Source organism: Anser brachyrhynchus, assembly GCF_964034855.1.
Source record: "Anser brachyrhynchus genome assembly, chromosome: 1".
Lineage (NCBI taxonomy): Eukaryota > Metazoa > Chordata > Aves > Anseriformes > Anatidae > Anser > Anser brachyrhynchus.
In genome coordinates, this window is record NC_137694.1 from 33,168,896 (window position 1) to 33,187,060 (window position 18,165).

The 18,165-nt window shown below is 38.8% G+C and overlaps 1 protein-coding gene across 7 annotated transcripts in view; it reads left to right on the top strand.

The window, feature by feature from the left end:
• ANO6 (anoctamin 6) overlaps positions 1-18,165 on the top strand; it is a 78,012-nt gene that overhangs the window by 36,044 nt on the left and 23,803 nt on the right. For all 7 annotated transcript variants that reach the window (XR_013945130.1, XR_013945131.1, XR_013945132.1 and 4 more), the window contains 8 exons: positions 1,423-1,551; positions 9,060-9,125; positions 10,340-10,618; positions 10,942-11,055; positions 12,913-13,028; positions 13,741-13,875; positions 15,135-15,240; positions 16,525-16,585. Coding sequence is in view for 3 of the 7 variants with exons in the window: in XM_080576679.1 (XP_080432805.1) it covers positions 1,423-1,551; positions 9,060-9,125; positions 10,340-10,618; positions 10,942-11,055; positions 12,913-13,028; positions 13,741-13,875; positions 15,135-15,240; positions 16,525-16,585 (1,006 nt within the window). In the remaining 4 variants the exon portion in view is untranslated. The remainder of the gene's footprint in view (positions 1-1,422; positions 1,552-9,059; positions 9,126-10,339; positions 10,619-10,941; positions 11,056-12,912; positions 13,029-13,740; positions 13,876-15,134; positions 15,241-16,524; positions 16,586-18,165) is intronic.

Genomic DNA, 18,165 nt, shown 5'->3' on the forward strand with positions numbered 1-18,165 from the left:
CGGGATGCTCCTGACTGGCAGCTGCCATTCTCGCCAGTTTTATTACAGTTGAAGAATAACCTCTGCAGGCTGCAGGTAGGAAGTCTCTGACACCAAAGCCACATTTCTCTGAACCCTCCTGTGGACCAGACATTCCCAAAACTCTACCCCATGTGGCTGGAATGCCTGGCAGCCCTCATGAGGCTTGGTCTGCACTGACAGGGAGATTTCAGGGAGATGACATCGGAGAATCTTTTCCATGAACCCAAAGGCACAGCATGTTCTAGAGATTACTCTGGGTCATTTTGCCTGGCCTGAGTCTGTACTAGGCCACCCTGCATGCCCAGATGTCTGCAAGCCAAAGCTCCTCTGTAGTTCTGTATGGGAATCTTGCTAGTTTTTGAGATCTTACCATCTGTAATGCAACACTTAGTCCTCTTGATATCCTCTAAACTCAGTGGCACTACCCTTATTAATCCCATGTAAAGATCCAGCCAAATAACTTAGTCTTTGGTACTCATTACATAACATGACATTTCTGATAGCATTACAATTATATATTAACTGAGAGGGGGGTTGTTACTTGTGACAGTGCCCACAGAGTATTCTAATAATCTACGAAAATGTTACTTGAAAATTCAGGCTACCCCATCATCAATGTGTCTGTGTTGTTACACACATGAAATAACACATTAAGATGTTATTAGTGGGTATGACAAACTTTTCTACTTTCCTCTGGGGACTAGATAATAGCTTATGGATATATTAATCCTTTTTATTTTGGCATATATTTTAACATGATGGATGTGCAGCATACAACAACGTTTTCTGCTTGCTAAGATTTTGCTAATAAAAAGAGAAATAAATAAATCTGTGTAGAATGTGTCCATTCTGAGAACTCATCTGCAGCCTGGCCATGTTCTTTATTCTCTGGGCAATGATTGTTCTGAATCAACGTGCATGAAACTGCTGCTTTTTTTTTTTTTTTTTTTTTTTTTTTAATTGCAGAGATGCTGAAACTTCTGGCAGGTAAGAAGACAGATGGGTATGCTTTAATTCTGAGATTCCCATCAGGAGACAACATATCTTGTAGACAGAATATTGTATCATGACAGGATGTAAATTACTTGACAGATGCATTATTTAGAAATGGTGCTACAGCCCAATGCTCCTCCCATCGCCAAAAGCTAATGCACAATTTTTAAAGAAGAAAATTAGGTCAAAGTACTGCTGTCCTCATGTCATGCAGAGACCTGCCAAACTCCTCTGGACAGATTTTTTCTGCAGCCTACTCCATGCTAATTTTCATGTCACTTTCGACTCCTTGTTATATGTCTAATATGTGCTGAATTTCTCTTTTCACTGATGTTCTGTGTAACATGAAGCAAGTAAGGAAGCAGTGAATAAAATCCTTCATGTTAACCTATCCTACCTGTCTTACAGGCCGATTTTGACAATAAGCCTGACTCCTTGTTCTTCAGTGATGGGCAGCGAAGAATTGACTTTGTTTTGGTGTACGAAGATGAAACCAAAAAAATGACTCATAAGAGGATTGATCGTAAAAAGCAAAAGGTAAGTTATTTTTACTATAAATCTGGGTCATTTGTTGGGTGTTAGAGCAGTGTGCAGAAAAGATAGTGCCCTCACCCAGAGTGGCAATGGCATTGCCCTGCCTTAGGAGTGCTCCTAAGCCCATTGGACTGAGCAGTGAAGAGAGGGGAGTTCAAGCCAATAGACTTGTGTGAATGGGCAGAATAGTGCATATTGTGTCTGCCAGTGTGTGCTGGGTGACCTCAGGGCATGCTCCTGGGAAGGAACCCTTCAGGAGGTGTGGGCAGAAAAATGCTGGTGTCAGGATCCCAGTTAGAATTAGACAACAAGATCTTCAGACTAGGACAATTTTCTATATTTACAGTGTTTAAATTAGGCCCCTAGGGGACTTTGGTATTAAAATCAGGGTATTCAGGGGAAACCTTGGAAGGAGGCAGCTGACCAGGTGATCTAGATGAGAGTCATGTACATAGGTACATTCGGCCCAGTAAAGTATCTAAGTCTTTTATGGGAAACACCTGTATGTAACTTTGCTACCATGACTTCTCCAGGTATCACTCTTTCCCTTGACACTTTAACAACCTGGCCCTCCCTAAGGACCTTGCAAAAAAAAAAAAAAATTAACTCAGGCCAGTGACTGCTTGATGCTTCTTAGCAGCTGTGAACAACAAGCATGTATTATTTTTTAAAAATTATTTTTTAATTACTTTGGTAAGTCTATCAGTGGACTTTATTCCTTATGGCATCTGAAGCCACAAAAACAAGATCAGTCATGCCACTGAACTTTTTAAATTGTGAACTGCCTGAGAAATGTGCATCCACTGGACTGTAGTCCCCTTGGAATCTGCGCTCTCCCACCCACCACTTCCTCCTCTGATTTAGCAATTCCCCATGTTCCAGCAGCCTCTGGTAGAGACAGAAAAGGACAAAGACACCACTGAAAGCAGCTCATATACAAACAATGATTTGCCGTTTGGAAAGAGGAGAGTAGGAGTAAAAAGGCCTGTAGCTTGCTGGTTGATATTCATTTCACAGCGTTATCATTGGCATTACCAGGGCAGCTATAAGGAATGTGGTTAGTAGGGTTTAAGAGAGTCCTGCAGTGGGTGGATGTTGCATTACACATGACCACAGGATCAGCGATAAAAATAAATTGAAAGAGGTCATTAGAAACAAGAAGCTGCCCCTTTAGAAACCTTATATATATATATATATATGTATATGTGCAACATTAATTTTAGGATATTAGTCAGAACTAAACCATGAATAATTAGACCAGAAAATCATGGGTAATGCACTTAGAGTTTGCTTTCAATGGTCTAGGGCAAGTTCAGTGGTGGGAAACCATGATGGTCAGGAGCTGGAGCACTAGCCCTGTGAGGAAAGGCTGAGAGAGTTGTCCTTGTTCAGCCTGGAGAAGAGAAGGTTTTGGGGTGATCTAACAGCAGCTCCTGAGTAGCTACAAGGAGGTAACCAGGAAGACAATGCCAGGTTCTTCATAGTAGGGCATGGAAGAACAACAAAAAACAACAGGCACAAGCTGAAACAAGAGGTTCAGACTGGATAAGGATAAACTTTGAAGATGGTGCAGCAGGTTGCCACAGCGAAGCTGTGCAGTCTCCATCCTTCGACTTTTCAAGACCTGAACAAATACTCCCTGACCAACATGGTCTGACCTCAGAGGTGACCCTGCTTTCAATTACCTAACAACTCTGCCATTACCACTCTCTGAGATTGCAAGGGATGGCGAAGATGTGTCAGCAGGAAGATGATTACAGAGGTGCCAGCAATTGTCACAGCTGGGATTTCCATGGACAGGGAGAATCTGAAGCCATAGGAGTACTGAGGAAGGCATGGGCAAGAATTTTGATATTGGGAACATATACAGCGCTGAAAGGGCAGAAGAAAGCAGAGTAGGAGACAGAGTAGGAGACTAGGATGAAGAGGATTTTCAAGGACGAGAACAATGGATACAAGTATGATGACATTGAGCTGGAGAACTAATGACCAAATCCAAAGCTGATCATGAAACAGACAAAATATTACACGAACAAAGGGTAAGGTACCAGAGGACACTGAACGGTAAAGGAAGGAGAAGAGGGAATGAAGAAAGGATTATGTTCAATGAGTCTGTAATATAAGCTGAAATGAGTCACCTGGTCATAACCAAGCTCTTGTGATACAGCTCAGAACTACTGACTCCCTCCTCCCAGTGCTTCACATACAGGCATCATTAGTTTAGAAATACATTTCCCTTATCTATTGTTGAGGGAACAATCTTTTAAGACTTAAATAGATTCAGATTTTCTAACTTTTTAGCGTGGGATCGGTGCAGGTCAGCTCCAAGCATGAAAGCACTTCAGTCACCTCAGAAATAGAGAGTTGCACACTCTCTCTTGAGGTCACTTGCTATGCAAGTAGAGGAAGCTGTATTCCTATGACAGAATTAACATTTTGGTCTACCACAATTCCCAGAAAGATTTGGAGATGCTGCTGCCCAAGATGTATATAGATATCATTACTGTAAGCATAAAGCCTAATTGATAACTTGTCTTCAATGACAATGTTGTTTATATGGTTATATATTTAGGGGGGGCCAATAAGTTCTGCTCCTGTGATGAAATACAAGGTACCAAATTGAGGAGTGTTGTCATTTACAATCATCTTTAACTACTGCATATGTCACTGTCTCTGATCAATGACAAACTAAAAATGACAAATTTTATAAACAGTATCTCTTGTAATTCAAGGTGCTTTAGGCCTGAATAGGTCCCTTGCTCATACTACTCTTTCTTTGACTCCCCTGATGGATTTATATGGGGTTTACTGTTCACAGACTTTTGAAACTCCAACTTATTAAGGATTAGCAGATCCAGTGAAGTCTGTTCTCACCGGGTGAAATCCTCACCTCACTGAGGCTGCCATCAAAGTCTTCATTGCCAAGCACGCCATTACAGGTCTGTGCAAGGTAGGGACCAGGAAATGTAGTCACTGGGATGAATTCTGTCTGACTCGCGCTACACCCCACCTGACTGCATGATGTAGATGTCAGGGCAGAACTGAAATTGCCAGAGGACATCTGTAGATTCCCTTTTCTGAAATGAAAAATTTGGGGAGTTGCCCTTGGCTGTTTTGTTAATAGTAAAAGTAGAGGAGTCCTCAAATGCCTACTGAAGTTAGGGGAAAGATTTGAAAATGTGACCTCAACCTAGGTATCCAGCTTACTGGGTTCACAGAAATGGGATACAGATCCGTGTATTCCTCAGTAGCAAGAGGAGAATCAGATCCTAATACCATCATTATATTAAATGGCTTTCTGTCCTTTTTAAAAAGAAGTGCATAAGTGTAATTGAGAAAATGGCCTAGTGTTAATTTATATTAATTAATAACATCATTTGGAAAATGGTTCAGAGGAGACAAAGGAAAAAATTATCTAAAAACACAAGGGTAGTTTGAATAGAAGGAACAAAAATGTGGTGTTCTGAAGCACTCAGAGATGTTCAGTGGTGTTGTGCTTCCCTCATTCTCATGTGCTTCTGAAATCTGGTTTAAAGGAGACAAAACCAAACTACCAAAATCACATCTTCATGGGAGTTTCTAACATAATTTACAGATACAAAAGTTACCAGATAAAGTTCATGTAGGTAACTCGATTTGAACTCCAAACCTTTCTAAGTTGGTATACAATTACTTTTGCAAGCACAAGCAAAAATCAGACTGTCAGGAGCAGATTTCAGAAACTCTGCCTTGTAAGTAATTGAAATCCCTGCCCAAAGCATGTTTTTTAAACTTAACAATTTATGTACACTATTTGTCTGGATAGGATGCCATCAGAATAGAAATTAAATATCACCATCCTTTCTCAGAATACTCCAAAATGCCAGTTTTATCTTTCAGGATCCTCAAGTAGCTCATTGTTGAAAGTTAAAGGGTCAATGCCAGTCAGACATATTCAAAATAAATCAATGTGGAGTGTCATTCTAGTCCATCTGCTTCTCCCCAGCAGAAATAAACTGAAAGGCTGTCTAACTTAAGAAGGAATGTGGGCAAAACCTTCATTTCCAGCCATGAAGTAATCTGTGCTTTGTAGAAATAGCCAAATTTTCTTTGCAAATTAAATGAAAACCTGAGATTCACAGACAGTGTTATATACTCGTCTTTTTTTAATTTTATTTTTATTTCTTTATTTTTATTTTTATTTTTATTTAATGTACAGTTGTACAGGGAACTTCAGCAAAGCTGGAGAAGTTTGCCTTCATAAGCAAACAGTTCCTGCCTCTAGACTTATTTAGATTAGATAGCCAAAAACAAAAAGCTTGAATAGCTCAATGAATCAATTGCACATCTCGTGTTGTCTCACATGTGACACACCCATGTAGAAAGAACAATATTTGGGGTTACAGAACGAGCAATAGCTCAGTGCCATTTCATGCTGTAATTTGACACAGTTGAGGATGGCAGGCTCTATATGCCTGTGGTGTTCCCAGCCAACCTACCCAGGAAGTTTGATAACAAAGATGAAAGAGACCTTTGAAACTGAAGGACGTCAACCACACCTGCTCTGATCTCTGCTGGTTGGATAGGTTTTGAAGCAGGAACTCACCAAAATGAAATCTCTGTTCCGGAGTTAACCCCAGACCAAAACTGCTTGGTGGATGGAAGGACAAATGGAAGGAGGGAATTACTCTGAAGTTACTGCATACGTTCATGGGACCAAAAATGAGTCTTTCCAAACCGGGTGGCTAGGACACACTGTAGAGAGTAGGTATAGGCTGGAATATTGACAGTTCTTTGTGGCCGTGAGCCAGGTTTCAAACAATTGTGAGGCTGGCTTAAAATCATAGGGTATCTCAGAAAATACGCATTTGGAGTTCTCTGGGTTTACTCTTCTGCATCAGAGCCTTTATAGCATATTCTGCTTCACATTTTTATGATTACCCTCAAATACAAGGGAAAGAAGCTGACTTCAAAAACACAAGAGAATTAGAGCTTCTCAATCAATTAATTTCCTGATGCTGGCAGTTAGGACTGGCAGAAAAGCCTCCAAATATCATTAAATAAACTCTGAGAGTTAGCATCTAATATTGATACAGTGATCCTCTCTACTCCCTTTAGCTGATTTCCATGGGGGAGTCTGTGGGCCCAGCGTTCTTTCTCTTGCTGTTTTATCTGTTGCCTGCCAGGTAAGGCACAGGTGGCTATTCAAACACTCCTTTCTTGTTAGGATTGTTCCCCTGAAGCCACACTGATACTGTTACAGGGAACTTTTCTCTTTGCTCAAAAGAAACTAAACAAAAATATGAGCTGGCATTCTTCTATTGCTGTAATCAAAGCAAGTGCTCCCTAGTATTTATGAAACACAGAGAAAAAACTGCTAGTGATCTACTACCAATTTCCAGACTCTGACAAGACAATGGTGAAACATTGGAAGCACTGTGGTGAAAAAGGAGCTCCCAAGAGCTAACCCTTCTGTATGCCTGTAACACTTGGTATTTATTTACATTAAGCTTTCCATTTCATAAGACTGTGTATGATTATATGTCATAGTGTCTCAGCCTATTGGCTAGCTATTCAATTATCAAAATCAATGTCAGTTTTAGATCAGCAACATTACCATGGTTACGTTATTATTACAACTTAACCTTGCAGGTGGCTGAGCAAAATGCTGTATACCAAAATAAACTTGGAACAGTCCCACAATCCAGCCAAATAAGCCATCACATCTTTACACGGTATTCCCCACTCAATGCAAAACCACTATAGACTCCTTTGGGTAAAAGACTAGTTTCTCCATAGACTATCATACACATAATTCAATCATTTATATAAAATAGCAAAGCCCCTAATTAGCAAAGGTTCCCAGGGGCTTTGTTTCTCACTACTTGCATTAATGCATTATTAGAAACCTTAATATTGTCAACATTCCTCTAAGATTTTGAGGGCATAATTAATTTAGGGAACTCCTTGCCATAATAAATTATTAAAGCAATCTGAACAGTAAGATTAAAAAAAAAAAAAAAAAAGCATTAGACTTATACAAATGAGAATTGCCCAGCATCCGTCTCTGTGTTATTTTGTAAGAAACGAAACAGGTATTTAGACCTGTGCCTTTTTTATTAATTGAAACAAAGCAGAACTCATGTTGAAATGTTTTCATAATTCATTATTATTCACCTTACAAAAAAACACATGTATAGGGAAGATGCAAAGAGGTAGGATGAAATTAATAATTTTCATCATGGTGGAAGAATTAATAGTGGAATAACAAACAACTCCTGTGCACTACATTTTTTAATGATCTGGTAAGGGGATTGAGTTATGATATAGCAAAAATCACAGAGGAAATAGTTATGTAGTTTACTCGGAAGCCAAAACAACATGAACATTTAGCTTTGAAGGAGAATGGAGAATGCTATTACACATGAAATGTTAACAAATGCAAAGAAATATATTGCTGTGAGGAAAAACCTCATTCTCATTTGGGATTCTAAGTTGGTACTCTCAGTAAAAGGAGAAGACTTAGATTTCATGGGAAACACCTATGCTAAGTGTCCTCATCAAGGTACAGTTACCTTGATTCTAGGTAACAACATAGTATATATATTATATTATAAATATGCATTGTATAGGTGCAATTTTATATATACATAGAAAAAAAAACATGAAGAACATTATGAGGTCATCAAAAAACAAATAAATTAGTAGGACATGGAGAGATATCTCTGTGAAGAGTGCTTTGAAAGTTTGGGATTGTGTTTTTATCCTGAGAAAGGAGACAAATAAGCAGAAATGTGGTAGGTATTGATGAAAGAAGAATACAGATTGAAATATTTGGATCTCCCTGTCCCTAACCCAAGAAGAAGATGATATTAAGTGGAACAAAAAGGCAGAAAAATTTAAAAGATATCAAAGAAATATCTTTTTACAAAATATGAAATGAGTCCATCATGACCATTGCTACATGCAGATGGTGCTGTTAAGAACTAACAAGATATAAATTATTAATTCCAAGAATTGCTAGAGAACCCCTGAAGACTTTTGCTCTTTTTGCCTCCTAGAGTGGGTGGGTCTTGAATGTGGTCCTGAAGACCAGTTTCCATGTACCTATCAAAGTTTCTAAGACTTCATCTAATGGATCATTCATTGACTGTGATCCTTCACAGTAACAAGAAGACTGGATCTTAAGCACTGATCTTAAGACAGTTATCCTGGTTGAAGAGAACCAGGCTACAGAAACCATTGGACTGCTCCCTCTTAAAAACTCAAAGTTGTTGTACAGGAGGCACAGAATCCCTTAAGCACAGAATATGTAAACACAAAAAACAATGTCCGAATGGCATAAAAACAGTCAGGGAGTAAAAAAGTAGTATCGCCAAGTCACTTTGAGAACTGCGCTGCATGCCTAGCTTTTATTCATGAATAAAGAAATGAGTCCCAATTTGTTAATGTTATCTCCTTCTGGCAATTCTATTCTTCTGTGCATATGTATTCAGAACAGATGCTTTACAATTTTCAATACCTTTTAACAGAGGAAGAGACAAGTATATGAATCAAACCTGATAAACAACGGCTTGCAACTCGAAGCAACAAGATCGGTGAGTGCTCTTTTCTTTGCCTGCACTCCTTTGTCTGTGCCTGAGAGCAGAAGCTTCCTCTGTATGGATAAGGAATTGGATAGATAAATTGAACTTAACAGTTTTCTACTCTAAGGAATAACAAAAAATGAGTGTTTTTTTTTGTTTTGTTTTGTTTTGTTTTGTTTTGTTTTCTGTCAGTAGTATCTCTCTGACCTGATGCAAAGTCATGTAAACCTTGCATCTGTTTCTCCCTCTACAAAATAAAAGCTGGGAAGTGGGGATGTGGGGTTGTTAGTTGGTGTTTACTTGTGACTCAGAAGATAAATAGGGCTGGCCATGCTCCAAGGAGGGTCTCCGCTTCCAGAAAGACAGTGCAGGGCTCCTGTAAGTGACCCAGCTCCTCGTGAGCCATGGCACAGTAAGAGTAGTCGTAACTGCCACAGTCTGTGTATTTTGGGCTACAACACTGTCTGTGGGCAGCTCAGGAGACCGCTACGATGTATGGCAGCTGTCAGAGCTGCTGTCTGCACTGTGAGGGCTGCTCAACCCGCAGGGCAGTGCAGAATCCAGGCAGAACAAAAATGTCATGAAGCCACCTTTCCTTCCTCTCCTGCAGGGCCACAGCTTTAGCCCTGAGTCTGTCAGGAGACGAGCAAGACAGCCACTTCCAGTGTTCATTTACTGTTGCTTGGTAATCTAGTGGGCACCTGAAAAGGTCCTTTTGCCCCTTCCTCCCAAGTTGGACCCAAGAGTCCATGACCTCACGGTGTTTGTTTGATTTATGCCGTGAGAGCTCTTGCTGCACGTACAAGGAACCCGTCTGGCTGTTCACATTCATGAGGAAGTAAACCATTTCCTGACAGCCTGACATGGCTCTGTTGCCGTACTAACTTTTGTAATTCCATAATTCAGCAGTCTGGTCTGACTGCCTTCTCTCTCCACCCATTCTCCCTACAAAACTGGGGGTTCATGTTGCCCATCAGCATCCATAGCTGCATGGCCATTCTCTCTGGCATGCTCCCACCTCATATCAGTGTCTTTTCATAAGCTAATGGTATATTTGCTAAGATGGACAGTAAATGCAACTTCAAATAGATCATCTGTGAGCCTTTGCTAGCTAGCTATGAGCTAGCTATTAGGTCAAGAGACAGCAAGGTCTGGATAGTTTAAGAAGTGTTATGAAAAATGCTTTCATTTTCTTATGCATATATTTTTAATATTCTTGCATTTAGGTTTTGGATGAAAAACTTATTTTTGTGAAAGTGCATGCACCTTGGGAAGTGCTATGCACATATGCAGAGGTTATGCACATCAAATTGCCTCTGCAGCCCGATGACCTGAAAACCCGAGAGTCAGCATTCAACTGGTTTACTAGTCTCTTCAGAGTGGATGAAAATATCATCAAGCCTGAGCAAGAGTTTTTCACTGCCCCCTTTGAAAAGGAACATTTGTCCAACTTTTATATTCAAGACAAAGACACATTCTTCAATCCTGCAACTAGAAGCCGAATTGTAAGTCTACAAATATTTCTAGCTTTTAATCTTTTAAAGGCAAAAAATATTTTAATCAAATTGGTGCAATTACCCTCATGAAAACTTCCTGAAAAATTATAAATATTTGGGACATTATGGTCCTGTGTTATTTATGAAACGGTCTGTACATCTGTTCCACCAGAATTTAAATGGGGAAATTTGAATTTGGTTCGTCTAGCCAGTGCAATCAAAGGTGTCTACACTGCTTACCTTTTCATAACTCACTTACATCTTGAAACAGGTATTGTTGTGCATGATTACTTTCACATTGCAAGAGACAAAAAGTATTTTGTAAATTTCAGGTTCATTTCATCCTGTCCCGTGTGGAATACGCAACCAAAAACAATGTGAAGAAGTTTGGCATTAACAAATTACTGGACTCTGGAATCTACAAAGCAGCATTTCCCCTTCATGATGTAAGTCCAGTTTTGTCACAATGATGTATTTAGAAATAGAAGTCTGCAGCTCAAGAGTTTATGTGTGTTCTTCATAGCAAAAAATACAAGCACAATTGACTGTCTTACTGCTCGACTGTTTTTTGTCTCCACATAGTAGAATATGACAGTTTGGCTTAAGAGGTTTTTCTCCAAAACACTGCTGGTTAAAAATGTATCTCCATAACTGAAACATGATATATTTTATTTAGGAGATGTTAATCTTGTATTCTCTGGAAGATGTAGGTCAGTAAAGTGTCTGGCCAAAAGAGGAACCTGGGAGCACTCGAGTGATGCTTTCCCATGATGCACTGTGTCATCACTTCTAAATCAGTTTTAGCAATTTTATTGGTATTCTGTTTTTCAGCATTAAAATCCCTATCAAATAACATTTTAATAAAGATGTAGAATACAAGTCTCATTTTAGGATGTATGACAGTCTTACACAGTGAGAAACATTTCCACAGTTCCCAAACATCACAATCACTGCCGTGAAACCCACATTTTTGCAAGAATCCCAGTACAACACCTCAGTAAATGATGTCAGTCAAATGTTTCACTGGATTGGATTTCGCCTTGCAATAATATGAATTCTGACTTTTGTAGCTACACTTCTAAAGCTTTTTTATTTTTAAAGTATACCATTTAAGCACAAGTAAGCAAATTGTACTGAAAATTGTTTTGCATATAAAGACTAGCAATACCACAGAAAAAGAAAATGAAGGAGAAAAAAAAATCAGACCAGGGTATTTGACAACAAAAACTCGGTGTGAGGCTGCAAATGGGATACAGTGAGCAAAGACAGATCTGATTTTGTGCATTGTATCTACACCTCCAATCCCCATCGGAACCACTCTTCTGTGTCTGAGGTGTGTTCTGCTGAGAAGAACTGGAGAAAGTGGGAGGTCAGGAATGGGAACTACTCGAGATGTTTCGACTCTACTTAAAATATTCAGGAGGCCTTAAAGGATTTCAAGAAAATCTTTAAGTCAGAATCAAGACAAATCATGTTTCTTGGAAGTAACCCAAAGCTTTACAGGACAGAATTAATAGCATTCGTGACTATCCATTTTTAAGGTTGTCTTTTAAAGATTTAAAACCTGCCTTGCAAGCTATTTCTATCATGGCGTGGGGAATTTGGACTCAATATGCCTTATAATTAATGACTGTCTTTTTATACAATTAAAATTATATATCACGGCTACTCTGAAAATCAAAAGTAACTTATATATTTCTAGAAAAGTGACTTTTCTTGCCACATCACAGATACAGAATGGAAAATTCCACCAAATAAAACAGCCTTTATTGAAATAGATTTTCCAATAACCTGGTAAAAAACACAAGGATTACCTCTGTGTCAACTCTCTTTTAAATATAAATATAAAACAGAGACTAGACTCCCTGTATGTATCCCTTGGACTTTCCAGCCTTCATTCCAGAACAATATTGTTTTAAAGCAAATTACATTAACATGTTAGAGCTACTTAAAATCCATTTTAATGAAGTTCTGTTCTCTAATTAGACTGGATCCTTTTCTGTTTTTTATTGCTGAGTGCCAAGACACTGACATGGGCTTAGATTTAAGTTCATGGAGAGTGTCTGTTACTTTCAACCCACATATGTAAAGCTCTTGCTTTAGTATTCACTGTCTTTCTGAAAACCTTCCATCCTGAATCCTGATGCATTCTTAGAGATGCTTACTGACCCTTTTCCTGGCTTGCAGTGACAAAAAGGCTATTCCAGGCTTTGGGTTCGTGGCACTGGGTCTGAGGAGATGAGAACTGATCCATGCTGTTTAGATTAATGGTGTCTTCTTCCCATGGTCCTTCTGTTTTGCAGTCTAGTTTTCGGCACCCATCAACAGATCCTGCCTGCCCAAGTGAACGATACCTCCTGTACAGAGAATGGGCTCACCCTAAAAACATTTTCAAGCTGCAACCCCTGGATTTTATCAGGTTAGTGCACATGAGGCAATGGCATGGAGCTGGGACAGGGGAGGGTCAGGCTGAAAGGGATTGTGTTAGGGAAAGGTTCTGCACCCAGAAGGTGGTCGGGCACTGGGACAGGCTGCCCAGGGAAGTGGTCACAGCACTGAGCCTGCTGGAGTTCAAGAAACATTTGTACAACGCTCTCAGACATACAGTCTGATTTTTGGGTGATCCTGTGCAGAGCCAGGAGCTGGACTGAATGATCCTTGTGGTTACCTTCCAGCTCAGGATATTCTGTGATTCAGTGACCCTGTGGTGTGACTAGGGCTTGACTAATGCAGAGGGAGCTAGGAATTTACATGACAGGTCTGGGTTTCGGGTGTCAGAAAGACACAGGCAGGTACATATACCTGTATCAGCTCATGCATGGAAGTATGCTTTGAACTTAGTTTCATGATAATTGGTTTCCAATTCATGAAAAGTCATCCATTTAAATTTTTTCTCTGCAAGGTATGATCTTTCTCTCTTTTTCCTTTTCTTTCCTTTCTTACCCTCTTATACAAGCATAAAAGTGGTGGTAGAAACACCCATACTTCTGCAATACCAGTGTTCTGACCAGAGGAATGTGACAATAAGAGTTGGCACAAAATGTATGAAATGAAGAGTCATTTGAAATTTACTTGCATTTCATTTAAAAAACAAACAAATAAACAAAACTGTAAACCTTTCTCCTCCACAGGAAATACTACGGAGAGAAAATTGGAATCTATTTTGCTTGGCTGGGCTTTTACACTAATATGCTGATAGTAGCTGCAGTTGTAGGAGTTGGCTGCTTTCTGTATGGATGCCTGACAAAAGACAACTGCACATGGAGGTATTTGATCAGGCCTATTTTAATATTACACACAGTTTTGATCCATCCCCTACTGTACAAAGTTTGCAAGACATGGCATAATAAAAGAGACAAAATAAAAGAGCCTGAGAACAACAATGGTTATGGATTTGCAAGTCAAGGTATAAAATATGAGATAGAAGAGTAATAGATGTCCATGAACCATTAGAGTGCTAGACATCTGAGTTTGTTATTTCTGGATTGTCTTCATATTTTGCTCTAGGTTACCACACCTAGTGTAGAAATAAAAAGAAAAGAACGATCATCAGAAGCCAATACAAATTTCTGTAACATCATTTTCAATGTGGGAATCCTTAAAGAATGTATCCAAAGACCATGATAAAACCCCTGAACTTTCTTTGCTCTGTTCTGAGAGAAGAAAACAGGAAGAGCAACAGCACAGGGGGCTTCAGCTGCCCAGGATACATTGGGAACAGAATCATAGTCATGACACAGATTTCCTCATCAGAATATGGTGAGATTGAGTCACGGCACAATGACCAAGGAAAAAACACTTGGGTCATTGTGCCAAATCACATATAGGACATCACACTGTACAGCCCCACTCAGGAATGGAGTTTACTTTTATAAATCATGCAGAAAAGCTCTTCCAGAGCTCCATTCCAGTGGCCACTTTATACTAATTTAGTCTTATTATCATTTAGTTAAATGGTTCATCTACCTCCCTGGTGTTTGTGTTGCTGATGTATTTACAGAAAGTAATTACATCACCTTTTAGCTTCCACCATACTGCATTAAAGGAGCCAAACTCTTTTGCCACCTCTTAGGAGACAGATACCCATTTACCAATTTAAGCCTCTTTACAGGACCACAGGGACTAGGTAGCCATTTCGGTTCTGCAGCTACTCCTTGTTCCAGAAGGCAGCCTTACTTTTCCTTCTCCTCTTGGGCTTGCCATGATAGCCCACCTGAGTGTGCAGCTGTGGGTTTCCTACTGAAGAGCATGAGATCTTTGAAGAGTTGTTTTATTTTTAGTTTGAAAAATCCTGAGAAATACTACCATGTATAAGGGATGGAAGTTATTTTCCCTCCAGGTCATCCACTTTTGAGATGAGGGCTAAAAATGGAAACTGGGATACATTTGTGGGAGTGGGAAGGAGGGGAATTCTTGAGAGCAGATCCCTGGTTACTTATTTCTCACTTCCCTGACATTATTGCACTGTCCTTATGTGCACATAAGGACTAAAGAATTTAGAGTGACTGACTAGTTTTGTTTTTAGCCAAGAAGTATGTGATCCCAACATAGGAGGTAATATCATAATGTGCCCTCAGTGTGATAAAGTATGTACCTACTGGAACCTCACCAGCACTTGTGAATCATCCAAGGTAACTACATTTGCAGCTTATAGGCATGCTATTGAACTTTAGTTGCACTTTCCCTAGTACTACATCTAAACCAATGTTGTTCTCCACTAATCCCCTGCATAACTACTAGAGCTGTGCAAATACTTGTGCCTTTTGATACAGCAACTGAACTGAAAAAAAAAGTTAAAACAACAATTAAAAAAAAGTCCACTTCGATCTAAAATGAAAAAAGTTGTTCCTTCTTTTTTATGTCACATAGCCCCCAAATATTTGATATGGGTCTAAAATATTTTTAATTGAAAATGAAATACCGTGGCTTCATTTTGAGTTTCTTCTTTCTTTTTTGCAAAGCAAAACAGAACAAAACAAACATTCAATCACTAAAGTCTTGATTCAGTAACTGAGTTTATTTTGCCTAGGAAATGTTTAAAGCATGTTTTGACATTTCTAAATACTCCTTCCTCCCTCCCCAAAGAAGTTAGCTGAAGCTGTGCCTTGAATTTGACCTGAGTTGTCAAGGAGGATATCAGTACCTGGAGAGGCTGATGTTAGCCATGACAGGAGTTGTGACTTAGTCGGGTCCTCTTAGCCATGACATGGCCAGGATTTTCCTCTAAATTTCTGTCTGGGGACTTGCCTTTCTTTCCCTATTAACTTGTGTCACAAGGCCAGTGTTAGCCTTTTGTCATTCCTTCCATAGATTCTGTCACTCCAAAGTGGCAATTTTTCAGCTGTTCATTAAAAATATTTTGCCCAGCTATAGTGAATAGCATTGCTTGAGCACACTCAAAGGACAAAAGAAAGAAAACATGGAAAAAGATATGATGGAAATAAAAGGCAAATTGTCACCACTGAGGTATCTCATCAGAATGTGTTTTTACTAACTAGCTTGATTTGTTGTCATCTCACTCATGCAAAGCAGATGTGTCCATTGCCTTTTTGTGTCTGTATTAAAAATACATAGCTGTATACTGATCTCCCAAACCAGAAGCACTGTTTCCCTCTTCCTATGCAACAGATGGAAGGAAGTTTGATAGTACACTATTTTACTATCCTCTTGCTGTATATTTGGCTTATACTTTTAATTCCAGGCTTTGCATTTAATTTCCTTACTTTACTGGAGAGTATATTGAAAGAAATTGAGGAAACACTATCAATAAAGATTGTTTATTAAACTACACAAAAGCTAAAAATCAACTCGTTCAGTAAGCAGCTTCAGTTCTGGGTCAGTGTAGAAGAAAATACTAGTCAACTATATTTCAAGCCTTTTTTTTCTGTTCTCTTTTTTTTTTTTTTTTTTTCCAGAAACTCTGTATATTTGATAGCTTTGGAACCCTGGTGTTTGCAGTATTTATGGGAATATGGGGTAAGTCAATTTCAACAACAGTGGTTTGTCATCTAATTTTGGCCAAGCCTACAGCATCAGCCAAGAAAATGTAGATAAATTTACAACTACTTCATTTTCTAACACTCAGCAATTCACCAGTAGGTAGTTCAGCAGAAGATATATATGTTCACAATACCTCTTCTTAGCATCACAAGAAAACAACAAATTGTAGAACTTAAATATTGGTCTTCTGAGTCTGTTTTGTTTGGTTTGACTTGGAGAACAGTCTGAGAGAAGTGATTAGATGTTCATCCAGCAGGAGCCACATGCTTAAGTACATCTGGCAAAGGAGCTGTTTTTCTCCAAAGAGACTTGGAGCTGCCTATGCCTATTAAACTGCTCCGAAAAATAGTCTTTTATTGTATTTCCCAGACATTTTCCTCCTGTCTTCATTTAAGAAACTGATTTTGTAAAAATGTAGTAGTTGCAAGCACTAGAGATACCTTTTATCTGAGAAAATGTATCTGAAACCAGGATATCTCCTGCGAGTGAAACCACTTGGTACTGCATTTAAGGGATTAGGCAAGGTTTATTTTCACATACTGGGTTTTGTTTGTTCATATCAGCAACCTTGTTAACCGCCTTTTATTGCACTGTCTTATCCAGAAATTGCCAAAGTAAGTTAATGTTATGTGTGTATATGTTAGGTGTGTGTTTTCTTTGTAAAACACATTATATCTTTATTTTCCTATGATGACCTAACATTCTTTAAAATAGCTACATCTTTAAATAATTTTAAAATGAAAGGTATCACTTCAAGAAGATTTCTTTCAAAATACATGTAAAAATCAACTTTCACCTAAATTTAAAAAAAAAAAAGAACTAAAAATGTAATCTTCTGTCTATTGTGATCTTCTTCTGTCATCTGAGTAGTTAATTTATTTGTAATTTGCTTTTTAATTAAAAATTGTATTTCCTGTTTTGAAGAATAGCTCCAAAAGTAATAATTGCAAAGCTAAGCTGCTTGGTTATAGTGATGGCTGCAAGGTCTATTAGTATTCTCATCCCAAGTCCACTGTACAAAGAGGTGAATTGTATTACAGTAATTTGGTCAAAATTGTACTGAATCCAAATGACCCAGGGTCCTGGTGCAATTCCAGCTGTAATTTCCATTGCTCTAATACTTTTGTAGACCTCCTGGTCCAAAATAATTAAAAGACTATTAGATTTTGAGATATATTATTGCATCATTAACACCAATACACTTTTTAAGAAGTTGATTTTTTTTTTTTTTGTATAATCCCTTCAAAGATGTTAAAGCACCATAAAACATCAGGGAATTTGGCCTCAGGAATTAACCCCCTGTACATTAAAGCTCTGGATGAGCGCTTCTGACAGCTCTCCCATGATAGCTCGAGCAGGTTGGCAAAGCTCCTGAACAAGGAGCAGCTTCCACTTCACTTGCTGCCATCACTGGAGACCCTTCCTGAGTGAGATCAGTTACACAAACACATGTTCTCCAAAATAGCGATTCAAAATAAAAGAAAAAGCATCAAATACAGCAGCAGCAGCTCCTTCCCTATTCAGAAAGATGCAGCTTGGCTACTGGGGTACTCTGG